Source organism: Aotus nancymaae, unplaced genomic scaffold (genome assembly GCF_030222135.1).
Source record: "Aotus nancymaae isolate 86718 unplaced genomic scaffold, 86718_ANA_hifiasm-v0.15.2.pri h1tg000014l, whole genome shotgun sequence".
Classification (NCBI taxonomy): Eukaryota; Metazoa; Chordata; class Mammalia; order Primates; family Aotidae; genus Aotus; species Aotus nancymaae.
The window spans coordinates 86,335,056-86,355,190 of record NW_026988425.1 but is presented as its reverse complement, the minus strand read 5'-3'; the positions used below and the strand labels follow the sequence as shown (position 1 = coordinate 86,355,190).

Here is a 20,135-nt window from a genome sequence, read left to right as displayed (position 1 = left end):
AAACCATGTAATTTTATAATTAGTAAAATACATACATGGCTCAAGAACGTTTTTAAAGCTAGATTTTGTTTTGAAGAAAAGTTAATTCTGCTGACATTTTCCTGAAGTTGGGTCATTCACTTAAATATTTATTGAGTAGATATTACTTGCCAAACAATGTTCCAGGCACTAAGAACAATGTGGTAAATATGATAAACAAGGTCTTTACCCTCATAGAATTTACATTCAAGTAGATATCAAAGTTATTTTACAAAAATTCAAAGGCATTTGCACTCTGTATTAGTCTGTTTCCACACTTCTGATAAAGACATACCTGATACTGGGAAGAAAAGGCGGTTTAATGGACTTACAGTTCTGCAAGGCTAGGAAGGCCTTACAATGATGGTGGAAGGAGCAAGTCACATCTTACATAGATGGCAGCAGGCAAAAAAAAAAAAAAAAAGAGCTTGTGCAGGGAAACTCCTGTTTTTAAAACCATCAGACCTTGTGTGAGACTCATTCACTATCATGAGAACAGCACAGGAAAGACCCACCCCCATAATTCAATCGCCTCCCACCAGGTTCCTCCCACAACATGTGGGAATTGTGAGAGTAACAAGTCAAGATGAGATTTGGGTGGCGACACAGCCAAACCATATCACACTCCTATCAAAATTTTAGTCTATTGATGTTGGTACTAGTTTCAAATGATTCAGAGCGGTTTTTGGCTCCTTAGGCCACACTTTCCGTGTAATTAATGCTTCTGTTTACCAAATCATTTGACCTTTCTGACCCATCAAAACATGGTGAGATGAAAGCGTGTCATATTCCATGAATGATGTGATAAGCACACATTTCATGTAAAATTCAGCTATTTTGTTCAAGGATGCTCTTTTCCAAACTTCTTGGGGCTGGTATGATAGGTAGAAAGATCACTTTGTGATCCCCAGGGCCTGTTTTGTGACATCAGAAGTTACTTTCTCTAAGCCTCAGCTCCCTATAGTCCCTCCACATTGTAGTGTTTAGGAGCTTTGAATGAAGCTTTCATCTTCATTTTGTTCCAGGCTTCTTCCTTTTGGCCTATCTTAGGAATAGTTACAGTCTATGTGTACAGCAAACTGTCAGCCTTCTAGCCACATTACCTGCCTACTTGACACCACTGAGTTAGACCTGCCTCTCAGCCTCCTTGATGCAGCATGAAGTTGGAGGAAGCAGTATTTTTTTTTTTTTAGATGGAATCTTGCTCTGTCACCAGGCTGGAGTGCAGTGGTGAAATCTTGGCTCACTACAACCTCCACCTCCTGGGTTCAAGCAATTCTCCTGCCTCAGCCTCCTGAGTAGCTGGGACTACAGGTGCATGCCACCATGCCCAGCTAAGTTTTTTGTATATTTAGCAGAGACGAGGTTTCACCATGTTGCCAGGATAGTCTCGATCTCTTGGCTTTGTGATCCGCCTGCCTTGGCCTCCCAAAGTGCCGGGATTACAGGTGTGAGCCACCACGCCCGGCCTAGCAGTACTTCTTGTTAGTTCTTCCAGGAGTAAGGAAAGGAATAGAGGAATGGATCATGTCATCCCCAAGTAGCTAAAATGATAAATATTTTGAGACATCGTTAATCTGCCACCACTGTGAAAGTAATGGTATCTCAAGTGGATCTGAAACTCCATGAGAGTAGTTCATGTTTCACTATTATTATATGAAACATAGAGACCTAGAGAGACATAGCTTACAGTAGGAGCTATACCATAATGGGTAAGAGCATTAACTCTGGATCTAGTTGCTTGGGTTAGAATCCTGGCTGTACCATTGATCAGTGACTTTGAGTAATTCCTGGTCTGTAGCAATAATAATAATTAATCCATCTCATAAAATCGTGTGGGCTAAATGAATTAATATATGCAAAGTATTTAGAATAGTGCCTCATGGAAATTGAAATTGCTAAATAAGTATTAGCTGTTATTATTGATATTATTACATGCCCAAACCTGTACAGTGCCCAGAACACAATAGTCATTCAGTAAATACTTTAATTCCTGAAAGAATGAAAGGAATGAACTTTGGAATCTCTGTGAATATGAACATACAGTTAGTGACTCAACAAAGAGTAAAGGCACCATCAAGCATGCAAAGTTGTCATTTTCTCCTGAATTCTATATCTTTTTTTTTTCTCTGTCACCCAGGCTGGAGTGCAGTGGTATGATCTTGGCTCACTGCAACCTCTGCTTCCTGGACTCAAGTGATTCTCCTGTTTCAGCTCCCCGAGTTGCTGGTATTATAGGCATGTGCCACCACACTGGCTAATTTTTGTATTTTCAGTATAGACAGGGTTTCACCATGTTAGCCAGACTGGTCTTGAACTCCTGACCTCAGGTGATCCACCTGCCTAAGCCTCCCAAAGTGCTGGGATTACAGGCATGAACTAACCGTGCCCGGCCAGTTTTAAATTTTTAAACTTCTTAGTCAATTTCAATCAAAATATGAACCAGGTTTATATTTCAAATCCTTTTCTGAACACAATATTACTGTTAGTTGGAATGACACAATTGTAAACAGGCTCTTCAGCTAATAGACTGTTTCTAAATGATACTTTTATTCAGATTCTCATTTCCAGAAGAGGTTAGTCCATGTTTGGCCTTGTGACAACTGTGTTGTCTAAACAATTGGTTTTGTCTTTACATAGGCTTGTAAAAACACCCTCAATTTTTGAATAACTTTAGATTTGTAAATATGTAATACTTTTGTTGATGAAAACAGAATTGTTTTTATGATTTTTAGAGCAGAGCAGTATTGCTTGACACAGTTTAACTGTCTTTTAACATAACAGTTAAATATATGGAATAAACACCAAGTGTCTATAGAGCATAGTCCATGAAAATTTCCAGATATATCAAGTTAACAGGAAAAAAAATACATTTTTTTCTTTTGATTGATTAAATTATGCATTACTCTGAAGAAAATCAGCAATATGGTTCTGGCAGTATATAGTAGTACTGACACTTCTCTTAGTAAGTGACATTTTTCTACCTCAGCACTAAATTCTGGCCAAATAGTATGACTTTGGCCTTCTATCTAAACTCTTATAATTTTTTAAAATCCAATGGTGGAAACGAAGTCTCTGTGGAGATGTGGATGATTTACTGATAACAGAAAAGTTCAGATTCCATTACTACTGATGGCTGTGCTTCCGTTTATGTTTTCCCTAAGCCATAACTATTTAAAATGTTACTGTTAGCATTCTTATTTGTCTCATTTGTTGGTATATAACTCTCCTACTTAAATATATAGAACAAATCATATTAATTAAAATAAATTGCTTGGACAGTTAAGTCGTCCTGCAGATTGTCTCTGAAGGCTATAAATTCAAATTAAGGGTTTTGTTGCTTGTTCCTGAGCTTGGAAAGATTACTTTTATTGCATTAGTAGTAGCTAAAGAAATCAACAACCTTGCAAGAAACATTTGAATTCTTGCAGAAATAGCTAGTTATCATAATCATATAACAAAATCTTGGCTGAAGCAAGCAACCAAACTACTAATTCATGATGGCAAGTGTTGATGTATAATAGTATTGAGTTTGGACATAACTATGTTTATTTCTATGTATTTTTAAAATATGCATTTTTATGTTTATGTCTATTATATGTATTTCTATATATTTTATATATATCGTGTATATATATATATACAATATATGTTTATGTCTATTATATGTATTTTATATGTTTTTATATGTGTATATTATATGTGTTTATGTCTATTATATATATACACAATATATGCCTATGTCTATATATGTATTTCTATATATTGTATATATATTGTGTATATATATATACAATAAATATTTTATATATATATACTTAGAACCCCTAAAACCCAATATAAAACATTGGGTTTTTGTATTGAATCTTTATATATATATAAAACATTGGGTTTCAGGGGTTCTAAGTAGTATACCATAGTAACAATTGTGAGACTTTTTGTAAAATAAATAAACTTCATTTTCTTAAGATCAAAGCATTCAATTAGGTCAAAATAACTTGTGGGAAGTGGGAATGGCTCACTCTGCCTATTTTAAGAAAAGCCTATGTTTTGTAACTTCTAAAGGCAAAGATGTGACTACCATTTATAGTATTCTATAAAAATTTAATGTCCTTTGCATTTCATGGAACCTCTGTAATATTAAAAAAGAATATCCCAATCTATCATTAAATTTGAAAATAAAGTAGTACAAATAAATTATATATTCTTAACTTTTATTTGATCTTTTAGTGTGGTTATGTTTCCTTAACATTTTCCTTTTTCCTATGGAGTTTCCCCCAAACTAATACACCTTAATTAGCTTGAGGAAACAACTAAATTGAAGTAGAAATAAGGTTGTAAAGATCTCTCTGATCTCTTAGCAAAGTGAGATTTTCGCCATCCACTTATTCCCAAAAGGCCCTACTGAAAACATGTAAGACCTTGTAACTCCCTTATAAAACCCCTGTTATTTAACTACTTTAGAGATTCAATACAAAGTTCAGAGGAAAACAAAAGTATTAAAGTGTTGAAAATTACAACTATAGCGAAATTTTAAACTCTATTTTTGAGAAGATAAATCAACTTTTGAGTTACATAAAAAGAATAATGTTGATTTCTTAATTTCTGCTAATGTATGCTAAAGACAATGGACTGAAACTATGCATATTTCTTAAAATGTGGGTTTTAAAACATTAGGCAAAAGCTTTTGTGGATTTTCATCATTCACAGAACGTATCAGAAAGAGGATAGGTCTCATCTGATTATCTGTGTTCAAGGGAAGAAACTTACAGTAATCCAGTGGTTTTTCTTGGGGTAAGCAGGGGGCATAACGGAGTTACTAAATAATGGTGCCATTTAAATTCAAGCTAATTATTCTGGTTTGTAATGGATTTCCCACTACTATTCCTGAATCATAATACTAATGAAGTTATTCTCAAACAAACAGAGGATAGTCTTATACCTGTCCCTTCTCTAAGGCTTGTCCTTTGGGACTATAGAACATCAAATTCCATAGTTTCTAGTCTTACAATAGAATTTAATAATGATTTTACTACTCAAAGAAAATCACAATGCTTTCTGTCATTAATGTTGCTACCTTTCCAGTGAGTCAAGAAAGACATGAGCACTTTGGGAGGCCAAGGCAGGCAGATGACCGAGGTTAGGAGTTCAAGAGCAGCCTCACCAACATGGTGAAGCCCTGTCTCTACTAAAAATACAAAAATTAGCTGGGCACGGTGGTGCACGCCTGTAATCACAGCTACTCAGGAGGCTGAGGCAGGAGAATCGCTTGAACCTGGGAGGCAGGAGAATTGCTTGAACCCAGGTGGCAGAGGTTTCATTGAGCCAAGATCACATCACTGCACTGCCGCCTCAGTGACAGAGTGAGACTCCGTCTCGAAAAAAATAAAAAATAAAAAAATAAAATGACATGAATTAGTTCCTAAGGCTACCCTCAATTACTTCATGAGTCAAAGAAGAAATGCCTGAATTACATATTTTCTGCAAACAAATTACTAAAATGAAGCCTAAGAAAACAGCACCAATGCCTTCTTTTACCACTTACATTTCATACTAAACTGAAATATTGTACACAATCTTTATGGGATTTTGAATTTGGATTTAAAATAATTATTCAGTTTAGTCCATATAATGAACTCTCTCTGTCTGAATAAGCTCCCTGAGGACAAGATCATATTCAGCTCTTCTCACTACTGTTGCCTAGAACAGTGTTTTTTTGTTTTTTAAATTTTTTTGTGGATACCTAGAAGATGTATATATTTATAGGGTACATGAGATGTTGTGATACAAGCATGCAATGTGAAATAAGCACATCATGGAGAATTGGGTGTCCATTTCCTCAAGCATTTATCCTTTGAATTATAAACAATCCAATTACATTCTTAGTTATTTTAAAATATACAATTAAGGTTTTATTAGCTATAGTCACAATATTGTGCTATCAAATAATAGGTCTTATTCATTGTTTCTAACTATTTTTTGTACCCATTAACTATACCCACCTCACCCCCAGCCCCTTACTACTCTTCCCAGCCTCTGCTAACCATCCTTCTACTCTTTATGTCCATGAGTTCAATTGTTTTGATTTTTAGACCCCACAAGTAAGTGAGGAGATGTGAAATTTATCTTCCTGTGCCTGGCTTATTTCACTTAACATAATGATCTCCAGTTCTATCTATGCTGTTGCAAATGACAGGATCTCATTCTGTTATGGCCAAATAGTACTCCATTGTGTATATGTACCACATTTTCTTTATCCATATATGTATTCTTGGACACTTAGGTTGCTTCCAAATCTTTGTAAGCAGTGCTACAACAAACATAGGAGTAATAGATATCTCTTTAATATACTGGTTTCCTTTCCTTTTGGTGTATACCCAGCAGTGGGTTTGCTGGATCATATAGTAGCTTATTTTTAGTTTTCTGAGGAACCTCCAAACTGTTCTCCATAGGGGTTATACTAATTTACACCCCCACTAACAGTGTACGAGGAAGGGTTCCCTTTTCTCTATATCCTCACCAGTATTTGTTATTGCCTGTCTTTTGGATATAAGCCATTTTAACTAGGGCGAGATGCTGTCTCATTGTAATTTTGATTTGCATTTCTCTGAGGAACAGTGATGCTGACCACCTTTTCATATACCTGTTTGCCATTTTTATGTCTTCTTTTAATAAATTTCTATTCAAATCTTTTCCAGCTTTTGATCAGATTGTTAGACTTTTTTTCTATAGGGTTGTTTGAGCTCCTTCTATATTCTGATTATTAATCCCTTGTCAGAAGAGTGGTGTGCAAATATTTTCTCCCATTTTGTGGTTTGTCCTTTCACTTTGCTGATTGTATCCTTTGTTATGCAGAAGCTTTTTAACTTGTTTGATCTCATTTGTCCATTTTTGCTTTGGTTTCCTGTGCTTGTAGGGTATTATTCAAGAAATCATTAGCCAGACCAATGTCCTGAAGAGTTTCCCAATGCTTTCTTGTCTCATAGTTTGAGGTCTTATATTTTAAGTCTTTAATCCATTTTGATTTGATTTTTTATATGGTGAGAGATGGGAGTCTAGTTTCATTTTTTGTGTGTGTGATGGAGACTTGCTATGTAGCCCAGGCTGGAGTGCAATGGCACACTCTCAGCTCACCACAACCTCCACCTCCCAGGTTCAAGCAATTCTCCTGCCTCAGCCTCCTGAGTAGCTGGGATTATAGGGACACACCACCATGCCTGGCTAATTTTTGTATTGTTAGTAGAGACGAGGATTTACCATGTTGGTCAGGCTGTTCTCAAACTCCTGACCTCATGATCCACCCACTTCGGCCTCCCAAAGTGCTGGGATTACAGGCATGAGCCACCGTGCTTGGCCTAGTGTCATTCTTCTGCATATGAATATCCATTTTTCCCAGAACCATTTATTGAAGAGATTGTCTTTTCCCCAGTGTATGTTCTTAAAACCTTTGTTAAAAATGAGTTCACTGTAGGTGTGTGGATTGTTTCTGAGTTCTCTATTTTGCTCCATTAGTCTATGTGTCTGTTTTAATGCCAATACCATGCTGCTTTGGTTACTATACCTTTGTCATATAATCTGAAGTCAGATAATATGATTCCTCCAGTTTTGTTCTTTTTGCTTAGGATTGCTTTGGCTCTTTTGGATCTTTTGGGGTTTCATATAAACTTTAGGATTGTTTTGTTTTATTTGTATGAGGAATGTCATTGGTATTTTGATAGAGATTGCATTGAATCTAGATTAGCACACCATTTTGAAGTCAACAGGCTCTCAAATGTTTGCTAGATGAATAAGCAAGTTAATTACATATGGTAAAACTCTTCTAAATGTGACTCATTGTGATACACATTAAATAGAATACAAACTAAAGTTGATCTCTCAAAACATAAGCTATACATGCTAAAGTTCAATATAACAAGTAACTTACAAGGCCTTCTAATTTCATACTTATAACCAGAGCCCATTACAATTAATTTCCTACCATTACCATTCATTGAGACAGAGTGTCCCAGAGTTTATGCTCATTTGGGTCACTATTCTATTTGTTCTATATCTACAGCACCATATTTTAAGAAATGGTATAGTCTGAAAGTGTTGTCTGAATCATAAAAGATAAAATTAAATTTTAGTTAGTATTATGTATTTTGATCCCCTAAAAATTGAGGACCTAAATACTGTTAAACTCAGTTATTTACATTACCCAGAATGGAAACATGAATGGTTATATTTTACTGATGACTAAATTTAGAAGGCTTTACTGATACACAGTTTCTAAGAATTAACTATAATAACATCCTGTTTACATCAAAGCTGGTTATGATAATTAAAATGACAGTTTTGTTTTTTTTTTTGACAGTTCTACTGTGTATGCCTTTGAGAAGCTTCTAAACTGATAGGACAAGCAAGGCAATCAACAACCAGAGACCCAAATGAGATGATGATATAGTTACATACTAAAGAAAAAAAGTGGTACAGAAAGTCAGAGGAAGCAAAAGGTTATTGAGATCAATCAAATTAAATTAAACATTAGGTTTTTGGTGTCACATCACCAGAAATTAAATGTTTAAATAGTGACCTACAAAAGGTCTCACACATGTGACCTAAATTAAGTACTTTGCTAAGCAAAGTTTGTTTAAAACCTTTTTACATTGGTCAAAAATACTAGTCAGGTACCAAATAACTGAAGTTACTGAATATCTTTTTTCTTTATACCACTATCTCATTTTGTAAAAGGTATAGTTAGTAAATAAATGAACTTGCAGGAAGTTATTGCCTTTTTGTATGGTCTTTGAATTTTAGACTTTAAGAAACAAATAGTGATACAAAAACTAAGGATGGGTAAACTAATTGTAATGCTCGAAGAGCCATAATTTTCATCATTCATAAAATTAACAAATAATACCTTTTGAGATATCAATTACTACTCACTACCTAAGAATAATACAGTAACACTTAAACTTCTAACACATACCAATCAACAGATATTTTGCCAGAGCTTAAAAAATACAGGTTATAGGGTACAGAACACTACACCAGCTATTTGAAATATGTTACTTGAGCCAAACTAAGATATTTGTACATTGTAGGGGGTGGGAAGCATTGGAGTAGGGGACATAACGGTTCGTTTGCTTGTTTTGGAGAAGAAATAACATGACATCCATCTGCAATTTCTCTGAATCATGGAAAGCCAAGTAATGTTGTTATTCTGTGATCATTAAATAGCATAACCAGACTAGGAATGTTAGCTGACACGTATAATCCCAATGCTTTGGGAGGACAAGGCAGGAAGATTGCCTGAGGCCGGGAGTTTGAGACCTTGGGCAACAAAGTGAGATCGCTTCTCTACAGAAAAATGTTAAAAAAAAAAAATATGTGACCATGGTGATGCACACCTGTAGTCCTAGCTACTTGGGAGGCTGAGGCAGCAGAATCACTTAAGCCCAGCAGTTTGAGGCTATACTATAATGAACTATGATCGTGCCACTACACTCCAGCCTGGGCAACAGAGTGAGACCCTGACTCTAAAAAAAAAAAAAAAAAAAAAACCAAAAACCAAAACTAAATACTTTTTGAATTTGCTTCCAGTTGCGTTCCCAGGAGAGTTTTCATAGAAAAGTAACCATCTATTCCAGATGTCCTGTGTCCTAAGCCTCTCTATCCTTACCATTTATATCTCTGGAAATTATAATTAACCTATAGATTCTTTAAAAGTTTCATGTTAAAAGGGATGTAAATGCTGAAAAATAAGATAAAGGAGAGATTGTATGTAGGTCAAGTCATGTGGTGTCATTTAGAGGCTGAATCAAAAACAGAAGAATCCACTCTCCCTACACTTTTCAATGCTTTTTAAAAGCTGAATTAAGTGGCCTCAGCTTAGGTGGCATTTTCTTGCTTCTAACAATATAACTTGAGCAGCAGCATTTCAAATGTCCTCACTCTGTCATGTTTATTAAAAGCAAATGATAACAAAGATGTCATGAATGTGAAAAGGTCAATTTCTATGTGTTTGGTTTTGCATTTGTCATATTATATAAGAAAACTGTTAATAGTTGATAAATATGTTCAAAAACATTTCCAAGGCTCATAAAAAATCCATCTCATTTCTTTTTGAAAAAGAATATATGATATTTGAAATAAAATATTTGAAACAAAAGCTACAATAATGAAGTCTTCTTCAGCAAACTGCAAGTATAGATGAAAAGATACATGTGAAAAAAATTTTAATGCAACAATGAAATAACAGCTCAATAAAGTAATAGAAAAGATATAACAAAGCACTATGTGGCTACTTAACCAAAATTGACCTGATGTCCATAAGCACAGACAGTAGATACTATAGGACTCAAAGGAGAAGGATGATCACACATCAGACATAGGTAGTTGGAAGTTCTTCATGAAAGACATGGGCTGTGGACTGGGTCTGAGAAGAATGAGTAGGTTTCTTTTCTTCTCCAAGGGAGAAGAGAATATGGTCTAGGACTGGTCCTGAGAAGAGCTCACATGTAGAGAACAGCAGAAAGAAGATAACAGAGACATTACTTTCCCCTCTGATATGAAGCTCCCTCTGAAAAACCAGTCTGCACTGTGCAATGTAGAAGAGAGACAGACAACAAGGATTTTTCTTGAAGAATAAAATCCAATATGACTTTACTCTTCACTCCTTAGCTACCAACTGGTAGAACAATTTGAAATCATTGATTTGGCCAGATGGTTAATGTTATTTAACAGTACAGTTAACTAATAAGTAATTGTAAAGCACTTTGTAAATATAAAGCACTATATAAATGTTTCATAATAACATTAAACAGGAGGCTTAAGTTACATTTTTATATTCAAGTATTTTATTGGTATTTAGGGAGATATGCCAAAAATATGATCAAATGCCATCTGTGTTTGAAAAATGCAGCAAAATGATTATAGGAAAACAAAAACAACCTTGGCCATGATAGGGTGAACAGAGTGGACTAGCATAAAACATTTCCATCATGAAAAACAAAAGGGAATGACAACACGATCATATACATATATATTTGTATATGTTGCAGTATTATTTCTTTATTTGAATTTATTTATTGCAATATTATATTATTGATTGATTGATAGAAAAGAGAATTTATCAGATAAAACAATTTGAAAGACAGAGAGCATGAGAAAGCATATCAATTTAGGAGCTCTGAGGAAACCACTTGACACAAGCAGAATCTCACAAAATAAGAGTAACATTCTATGAAGGACTTAATTTTATAGCTCATCCACTATTTACAAGGCCTTGAGATGGATGTATACCACTAGCACCCCCTATTTGGCATATAAGAGAATTGATGCACAGAGAAGTTAACAAATGTGTTCAATATCACAGAGCTAGTAAGTGGCAAAGTCAGGATTCAAGCCTAGACAGGATGGCTCCAATGTCTACTGGGAGGAATCTGGGAGAGGTTTTATTACCCTGATAAAAACGAGACGAGTGGACCCATACTCCTTCCTCCTGCCTCAGAATGAGGACATGAAGGCTGAAGCTGCAACACCTATATTGGGACCATGAGATAAAGGACAAGAGAACCACAGAAACATCAGCCTTGCTGTTGCTAAACTACTTAACCTATGCCAACAATCACCCACCCCTGCATTCTTATTATATGAGGACAATAACCCCCTATTTATGTAACTGACCATACCCAGGACTTCTCCTACTTGCAACCTTAACCAATATGCCAAGTCATCATCATCATCATCATCAATATCATCATCAATATCATCATCATCATCATCATCATCGCCTGTTGAGTGCTTGCTATAAACTAGGCATTATTTTATGTTTTATGTGTGTTTAATCTCTTCTACCTTATTCCAACCCTGTGAAGCAGGCATTATTATTATTACCATTCTATAGATAAGGAAACTGAAGCACTCACTGCATTGCCCAAGGCCACACTGCTTATAAAGGATTTAAATCCAGCACCATGACTTCTAAACCCTCATTCTGCAGCAAACAGTACTCTAAACAGTAAAAGACTAAAATTATTTCAATTAAAATCAGAAATTAGATAGGGATTCTTCCTATTTTAGTATACCTATTCTTAGTCAATATTATTTGGAGATTCTAAAGCCAATGTTTGTCAGTGGAGATATACTGACATTTTGGGAAGACAACTCTTCACTGTGTGGCATTGTTGTACATTAAAGATGTTGCCATCTGTGTTGTCTAGGTCCTAGGAGAAGCACTCTCTAGACATAATGTCAGCCAACAATGCCCTCCATGTTTCCCTATAGGGAGGCATTGTCACCCCAGTTAAGAACTATCATTCTAGTGCAAATTTGGCAATGTTCCTCCAAAAAAAGTCCAAATAATAAACACTTTAGGCTTTGCAGGACATTCAGTCTTAGTCTGTCTCAATTGCAACCATTAAACTTTGACATTATTGAGTGAGATCAGTCATAGACAGCACATAAACAAATAAGGGGGCCTGTGTTCCAGTGTGACCATATTTATAGATGAGAAAGAACCCTGAGTCACCAAGAGGTTAAAAAACTTGCCTGGGTTGATTCATCTAGAAAGTTTACATTTGGATTCAACACAAAGGCAGAGTGATTCCAGGGCCTGTGCTCTTACTCAGAACACTATTGATTTCAGAGATTTTAAATGCTTTTCTCCTACTAAATGCCTCAAAGAGCTTCTCACACGCCAGACCCTGTCCCTCCTTGTATGTCTGGTGTTGGCTGCTCCTTTCTGCAGTACAGGCCACCCAAGATTTGCTTCTGTGACAGCCTGGACCATACCCCATGCTTTACTATGCATGTCCCTGAGAGATGCTCTCCTAGTTGGCTCTAGCACACAGTCATCCCCGAAACCTCCCCAAATAAAAGATTCTATAAAACTGATCATTAGAATAGTTGTTCACTGATCTGTGACTGTTTTTATTTTTCACCCCTCAAGGTCTCCTTGTGGGACTGCATATCCACAATTGCTCATTGAGGTAAGCAAAAATAGAAAGGTCTTAGCTCATGGTATGGCACATGGAAAAGCTCTATAATACATGCTAATATTAATAAAATATCCAGAGTAGCAAGCAGATATATCTTCTTGAGGAATGAATGTGTATAAATTCAGGAACATGCACCAAGCCTAAGAGCAACCAAGTTAATCAGAATGATACAAATGAACAAAGTTGTTACTGCTGATTTTGTTAGAGGAGTATCTCAGTCTAAGCTTTAGAGTCCCTATTGTGCTTGCCTAGGAAAAGGGACCCATATCTAACCACCCAGGAGCCATACAGATGGAGCCAATTCCAGAAGACAGTTAATATCATGGTACAGATCAGTGGAGTCTCATGAGACTTTACTGCTCATTAGTGTCTAAGATACAGCATAGTCATTGCCACCAGCTGTGGGGGCCAGGTTGCAATTCTTCTACAATAGTAGGCAGGTGGGGAATTTAGCAATAATATAAAAGGGCAGGCTACCAAAGTTAGGAAAATAAAAAATATACTTACCTCACAATGCTTTTTGGGAGGAACCAGAATATGCTACTTCCAACATTTTCTGGTTTCTGTAGGGATATGCTTTTTCCACCACAGATATTAAATATATTAGGGGAATTTAGGAATAAAGATTTGTAACAAACAATTGCTCATTCAATTATGTTTAACAAACTGTAGATTCTTTTCTCTTTCAATAGTTTTTAAAAACAGAATTGACTTGTTTTTGCATTGTATTAACAAAACCCAAAACCGTGATGGAATTAAAGAAAAACTTCTGTTAAGAACCTACAGATGTGAAATATAACAATGTGATAAATATACATTTCAAATCTCTAATGCTTTCATTCAATATGACTAAAACTATTAAGGAAAATATAGTTCTAATATTATTTTTTCATCCATCTTCGTCATCATTTTTATCCTCTTATGAAATGATTTCTTCTTAATAAGCACAAAACAAATATAATAAGGTTGTGGTAGGTAAATAACTTTGCCTAATATCATTAATTACTAACAGCTCAATTATACTGTGAAGTGCCTATAATTGTCATGAAGCTTCAAAAATCCTGATCATGGATTCTATTATGTATACAATTCATTTAAATTACATTAATTATATGGATTTTTTAATCAAGCAGAGACTACTTTCAATTTTCACAAGTAGAGACAATGATCAAAATATTTATGTGCATATTACATACTTTATTCTGTTGACATTCATAGAATAATTCATTTACTCAGACAATATTAGCACCTTTACATGGGAGGGGGATAAAAGGCAAACCTCATTTCTCATGTTTGGATTTGTTTTAAGATTACATGATGACTAGATGGTTCTTTTATGTAATATCTAGCACAATTTGGGCAATAGTTTTTGGAAAGCAAAATATTTAAACTTTTTTTTTAACAGTAATTTATATTAGCTGAAAATGGTCTTTAAGCCATGGTTGTTAATTGCATTTGCAAGTCTAGATTCCAGAGCCTGAGTCTCTGAGTTCAATACAAAGATACTCAGGCAAGTGATTTTAACACTCTGTACCTCAGTTTAGTAATCCGTAGAATAGGAATAATAACATGTTTAATTGAGAATTTAAAGAGTGATATGTCAAGTGTTTAAAAGAATGATTAACCATTAATTAATGCTATGTAAGTATTTTCCAGTATTTATTTTCCTGCTTGGGAAGAGCTCAATTTAACATGAATATTAGCGATGCCCAATTTCACACATACAAAATGGATAGGGAGAGCTTTTTGTCATTAAAATTCCATGAAAGCAGTGTAAGAAAACCTTGTGGGGTAAATTGTAAATCCCCAAATATGGATTTTCCTTGTGATGTGGCTTTGAATAGTGTGGCAATGAAAAACTTTTTTTCATTCATGTTTTTATTAAAACCTGTTAGACCAATGACCTAACTTCAACCATATGGAAACATGTAAAAACTAAAGCAGCCAAAAATAGCAGTTTTTAGATCAAGACAAGATTGATGCTAGGAAATGAGGAGAATCCTCGGCAAAGGGTGAAGCAGAAATATAAATTAAAACCAGGTGTCACTTTTCAGATAATCCTCTTTCTTCTCTCCATGCCTCCCCTCTTTCTTCTCTCTTCCCTGCCAGGACTGGCCACAACATACTGAATTCAGTACTCAAACAAGGGAACTTGTATGGGAACAGACATCCTATTATGAGGGCTCTATGGAAAGTGCAAGGCTAGGCACGGTGGCTTACACCTGTAATCCTAGCACTTTGGGAGGCTGAGGCAGGAGGATCACTTGAGCCCAGGAGGTGAAGACCAGCCTGGACAACATAGGGGAGACCCTGTCTCTACAAAAAATTAAAAAATCAGCCAGGCGTGGTAGTGTGCACCTGTAGTCTCAGCTACTTGGGAGTCTGAGGCAGGAAAATCACTTGAGCCCTGGAGGTTGAAGCTGCAGTGAGCCTTGATAGTGCCACTGCACTCCAGCCTAGGTAACAGAGGGAGACCCTGTTTCTAAAACAAAACAAAACAAAACAAACCCAAATAACAACAGCAAAGAAAATATACTTGCTTTCTTTTCATCACTCAAACAAAACCAGAAAATTCCACCCTAAATTCATGTGTGCGGGCTATTTGTTATCCCAGAATTTGGATTATAACACAATGAGGATTTCTGGAGGATGTTCAGTGAGTAGCTGCTTGTTTGTTATTAGAAATTCTACCCTGCTGAAGCCTTTATAACAGAGGATCTTTTAGACAGTATCAGCACCGGTTTTAACATTCTTTTGTAACAGTACATCATGGTGGACAGCTTAGAGAGTGATAGAAATAAGAGTGAGGAGAGGAGAATGAAACTGTTAGAATGCTGGGTTCAGTATACCCTGGGCAGTCCTGGGGAGGTGAAGAGAGTGGATAGAAAGGAAGAAATAAGTGTGCTCAGGTTATTGTGATGATATTTACTTTTCATGATTATATTCATATGTATATAGCTTGAGAGTCTAAGATTTTATTCTGTATCTCTTAATCATCCAGAATTAGAAAGTCTTTAATCTCTTCTTCTTGTAAATGTTCTTTGGAATCTTGCTAACAATTTGCACTTTTCTAGAGTGACTGAACTTGATTGCTTCAAATCTGATCTTATTTCAAGGAATAGACTGACCTGCCCTTAAGGTATATCCAAGTAGGCTTGATATTCTTCTTTCTGCTAAGGTCTTCCTGGCAAACCTCCCTGCAACTTAAAACCACTAATCTGGTTAATCAGTGATGGAAAATATACAATGAAAAGTATTTGCTTATTAGTTGCTAATTCTATATTTTATTTATATGTGTATTTTCATAGGCCGCATACATTTTTAAAATCCAGGAAATACAGAAACCTCATTTGAAACAATTCTTTAAAAACTTTATCCTCAAGTGGTGCTGATTTCACTCTACCTGAGTCTCCCACTTTCCTGGCCCACTCTCCAGAAGTGCCAATTAATTGTGTTGCCCAAGAGGCAGTCAGTGAAGAATAAACAAGGAGAAACAGATGACTCAATAAGCCAATGATTACATATTCAAGCCTTGATTAACTGAGTGTTGACCTGTGGTTTGAAAGTTACAAAAATGCTAAGATATGATTTTTCTTTTAGGTGGGAAATGAAGAAGGAGGAAACCCTAGAAGAGGAAGAAAAAGCAATGCTGGAGCACTTAAAACAAATTTGCACCATACATAACTCTTCTGCCTCAGATAACACAGAGGAACAGTAATCTGCAGAAAACAGCAACACCTTTATTTTAGGAAACAATCACATGTAATGGAGTAGGATTTTTACCAGAGTCAGAATGAACCTCATATGTGTTGTGAAGCATGAAACCAATGACTGAGTAATCTCTGTACTCAAAAGGAATACAGCACATAAAGAATAAGGTGCTACGTATTTTTTTTATTTTAAAAATAATTTCAAATGTTTTTTCTTTCCCCAATCTTTCTCTTTATATAACTGCTGCCATCTCGTGTTCCCTTTGAATTATTTTTTTTTCTCCTTTCAGTCTTGAAGTATCTATGGCAACAGGCAAAAATGTTCGGAAATATTTTTTTAAGGATTTTTTAGATGCAACATTTGGATGTTAAGTTGAGTGGAGTCACATAGCCCCCTGAGGTCATCTGAAAATTTTAATTTAATTTTGTTGTAGCTGTAGCCCAAGTCCCAATCTTAACTGCCTTTACTACCCACAATTGTGCCAGCTTTCCTCATTCAATTTATCTAATTAAAGCAAAAAAAAAAAAAAGCATTCTCCTGATCTCTAAGTTTAGTCACACCTCTGCTTGTAGTGGTTTTCAGACTTCCTCCTCAATCAGATTCAAACTTCTACTCATATATATTTAGGTCCTATACCAAATGGCTCCATGTTCAGATAATTGCTTGCCATCCTCTTGGTTCAAGCCACAAACACTTGCCATTTTTTCCAACCAGAATCCATCTTTCTCCCAAAATTAGTCACAAAACTCATTCCAGCAATCTTTATCCCAAAGCTCATTAGCTCATTATCCATAATGGGTTACTTTAAAAAATTTCCATTATATTGATAAACACACACACACACACACAAATAAATATCCTTCCTATCAGTGCCTGACATTAGATTATGAAGACCTTGAAGATCTTATGATATAATGTGAAGTCTCCCTTTATGACTCCCTGTATGCCTGCCACATTGTTATTTCATCAAGTGGGCAATTAGTGAACACAATTGATTAAATAGCTGCCAGTGAAAGAAAAAGACAACAAAAAGAATTACACAGTTGAGCAGTCTAAGAACATCTGGGAGAAGCCTTGTGTGTGTGTGTGTGTGTGTGTGTGTATAAATATTCATTTTAGAAAGAGGGTCTTGCTCTGTTAATTAGAATGTAGTCCAGTGGCATGATCATAGTTCATTGTAACCTGGAACTCATGGGCTCAAGCAATACTTCTGCCTCAGCCTCCTAAGTAGCTAGAACTACAGTTGCATGCCATCACACTTCGTTAATTTAAAAAAAGATTTTTTTAAAGATAGGGTCTCACTATGTTACCCAGGCTGGACTTGAACTCCTTGCCTACCTAGAACTACCGTTACGTGTCACCATACCTGGTTAATTTTAAAAAATTTTTTGTAGAGATGGGGTCTCACTGTGTTGCACAGGGTGAACTTGAACTCCTTGCCTCAAGTGATGCTCCCACCTCTGTCTCTCAAAGCACTGGAATTATAGGCGTCAGCTATCACACCAGGCCCTGAAGCCTTACATCATGGGCTATTTTAGACCATATGACATCAAATTTCATGGTTTCTGATGTTCTCAGATATATAATAAATTGTCCATACTCCCACATTCTGTGATTTTTATAAAATATGTGTAGGCTACATGATTTCCAAAGGAAAGTACTCATGCATTTTTCAAAGAGTAAAAGCTTGGGGTGCAGAGGAGGCCACATTAGGAAATCTCTTACATTTTTTCTTTAAATAAAGATACATAAATGGCCATGTAGACAGCTGCCTGCCAAATAACACATTTTATTTTTAAAAGATGTACTTTAGTTGGCCAGTATAATCATAAACCAAGTGTTTTTAAGATTTGGTTGAAGTAATTTCTAAAGTTCTATGAAGACCATTTAGAAAATGGTAAGAAAATTTTATGAGAACTGGACATTCCATCAAATCTGATCTTTAAACAGGTTACTATAATAATCAACATAAGGCAACAGTTTACTTTATTCCTCCAGCTAAGTGGTGGTCTGTGTACTAAATCTATGTAACTGTATTTCATTGGATCAAATGCAAAAATGGAAAGTTTAAAATAAATTAATCCAATAAACCAAATATAACAATCTTATAAAGTTACCAGATTTCACATTTAGATAATCTTCTAATATATCTAAAGGTCATCTTTTAAAGCTATTATTGAATTCATATATTCCTATACTAATCCTGGGAAGTAATTTTGTTCCTCCAGAAAAAAAATATTTTCTGTGGCTCCTTTTTGAAAGGAAAGGAGTATAGTAAGGGGATAATAGGATGAGTTTAAAGGAAGAGAAAAGTAGTAGAGAAAGAGGGCTTGCAGTTGAACTCTATTCTGTGCTTGTTCAGTGAAATTATTATAGGCATAAGTGCAATAAAGTTTATAATTGAGAGCGTTAAATGACAAGTCATTTGACTTTATACTCAATAGTTTTTTTAAAGTATAGTCAGAAGTGGTATTTCAAAACAATTTTTGTTTCTCACATTTATTTCGCATTTGTATAAGTTAACAATAGGAATGAAGCCTAACAGTTTATATCTCCCTATATGCTTATTACCAAAATATTATCTTCCTATAAAGTATTAGCTTCATTCTGTGTTCTGTTTAGTTGTGTTAGTGTATTTATTTACATTCTTGTGAAACAGATCTCCAGAACTTTGTCATCTTATAAATCTGAAACTCTATACCCATTGAACAACCATTCCCTTTTTCCTTCTGCCCCACCCCCTGGTAAATTCTAATTTCTGCTTCTCTGCATTTGACTACTTTAGATACCTCACATAAGTGGAATCACCATTATTTGTCTTTTAGGGAGTGGCTTATTTCACTTAGCAGAATGTGATCAAGGTTCATCCATGTTGCAGCATATGACAGAAATTCATTTCTTTTTAAGGCTGAATACAGCAATCCTGGAACTAAAGAATTAGTTGAGTGAAATATAAAATGTATCTAAAAGCTCAATAGACTACATCAAGCAGAAGAAAGAATCTCAGAAACTGAAGAGAGGAATATTGAAATAGTCTAATCAGATAAAAACAAAGATGAAAGAATAAGAAAACATGAGCAAAGCCTACATGACATATAGGATACCATTAAATAGTTTGTGTCCCAGAAGGCAAAAATAAAACAAAAGGATTAGAAAACTTATTTAACAAAATAATAGATAAAAACTTCCAAAGTCTAGCAAGACATTTAGACATTCTGATATAGGAATCCCATAGATCCTTTAATAAATGCAATTCAAAAAGGTCTTCTCCATAGTACATTACAACCAAAATGTCAAAAGTCAAAGACAGGGCCGGGTGCGGTGGCTCACGCCTGTAATCCCAGCACTTTGGGAGGCCGAGGCGGGTGGATCACAAGGTCAAGAGATCGAGACCATCCTGGTCAACATGGTGAAACCCCGTCTCTA

General features: G+C 35.4%; 1 protein-coding gene across 5 annotated transcripts in view; it reads left to right on the top strand.

Annotated features, from left to right (window-relative positions):
• The window catches only part of KIAA0825 (KIAA0825 ortholog), a 457,524-nt gene extending 438,269 nt beyond the window's left edge, over positions 1–19,255 (top strand). For 3 of the 5 annotated variants that reach the window (XM_012477515.3, XM_064376142.1, XM_064376143.1), the window contains one exon: positions 16,599–19,254. In XM_012477515.3, coding sequence (XP_012332938.2) covers positions 16,599–16,716 — 118 coding nt within the window. In that variant the 3' untranslated portion in view covers positions 16,717–19,254. Of the gene's footprint in view, positions 1–16,598 lie in introns of all 5 variants that reach the window. The other 2 variants (XM_064376145.1, XM_064376144.1) reach the window with 1 other exon arrangement.
• Positions 19,256–20,135: the final 880 nt, after the last annotated feature.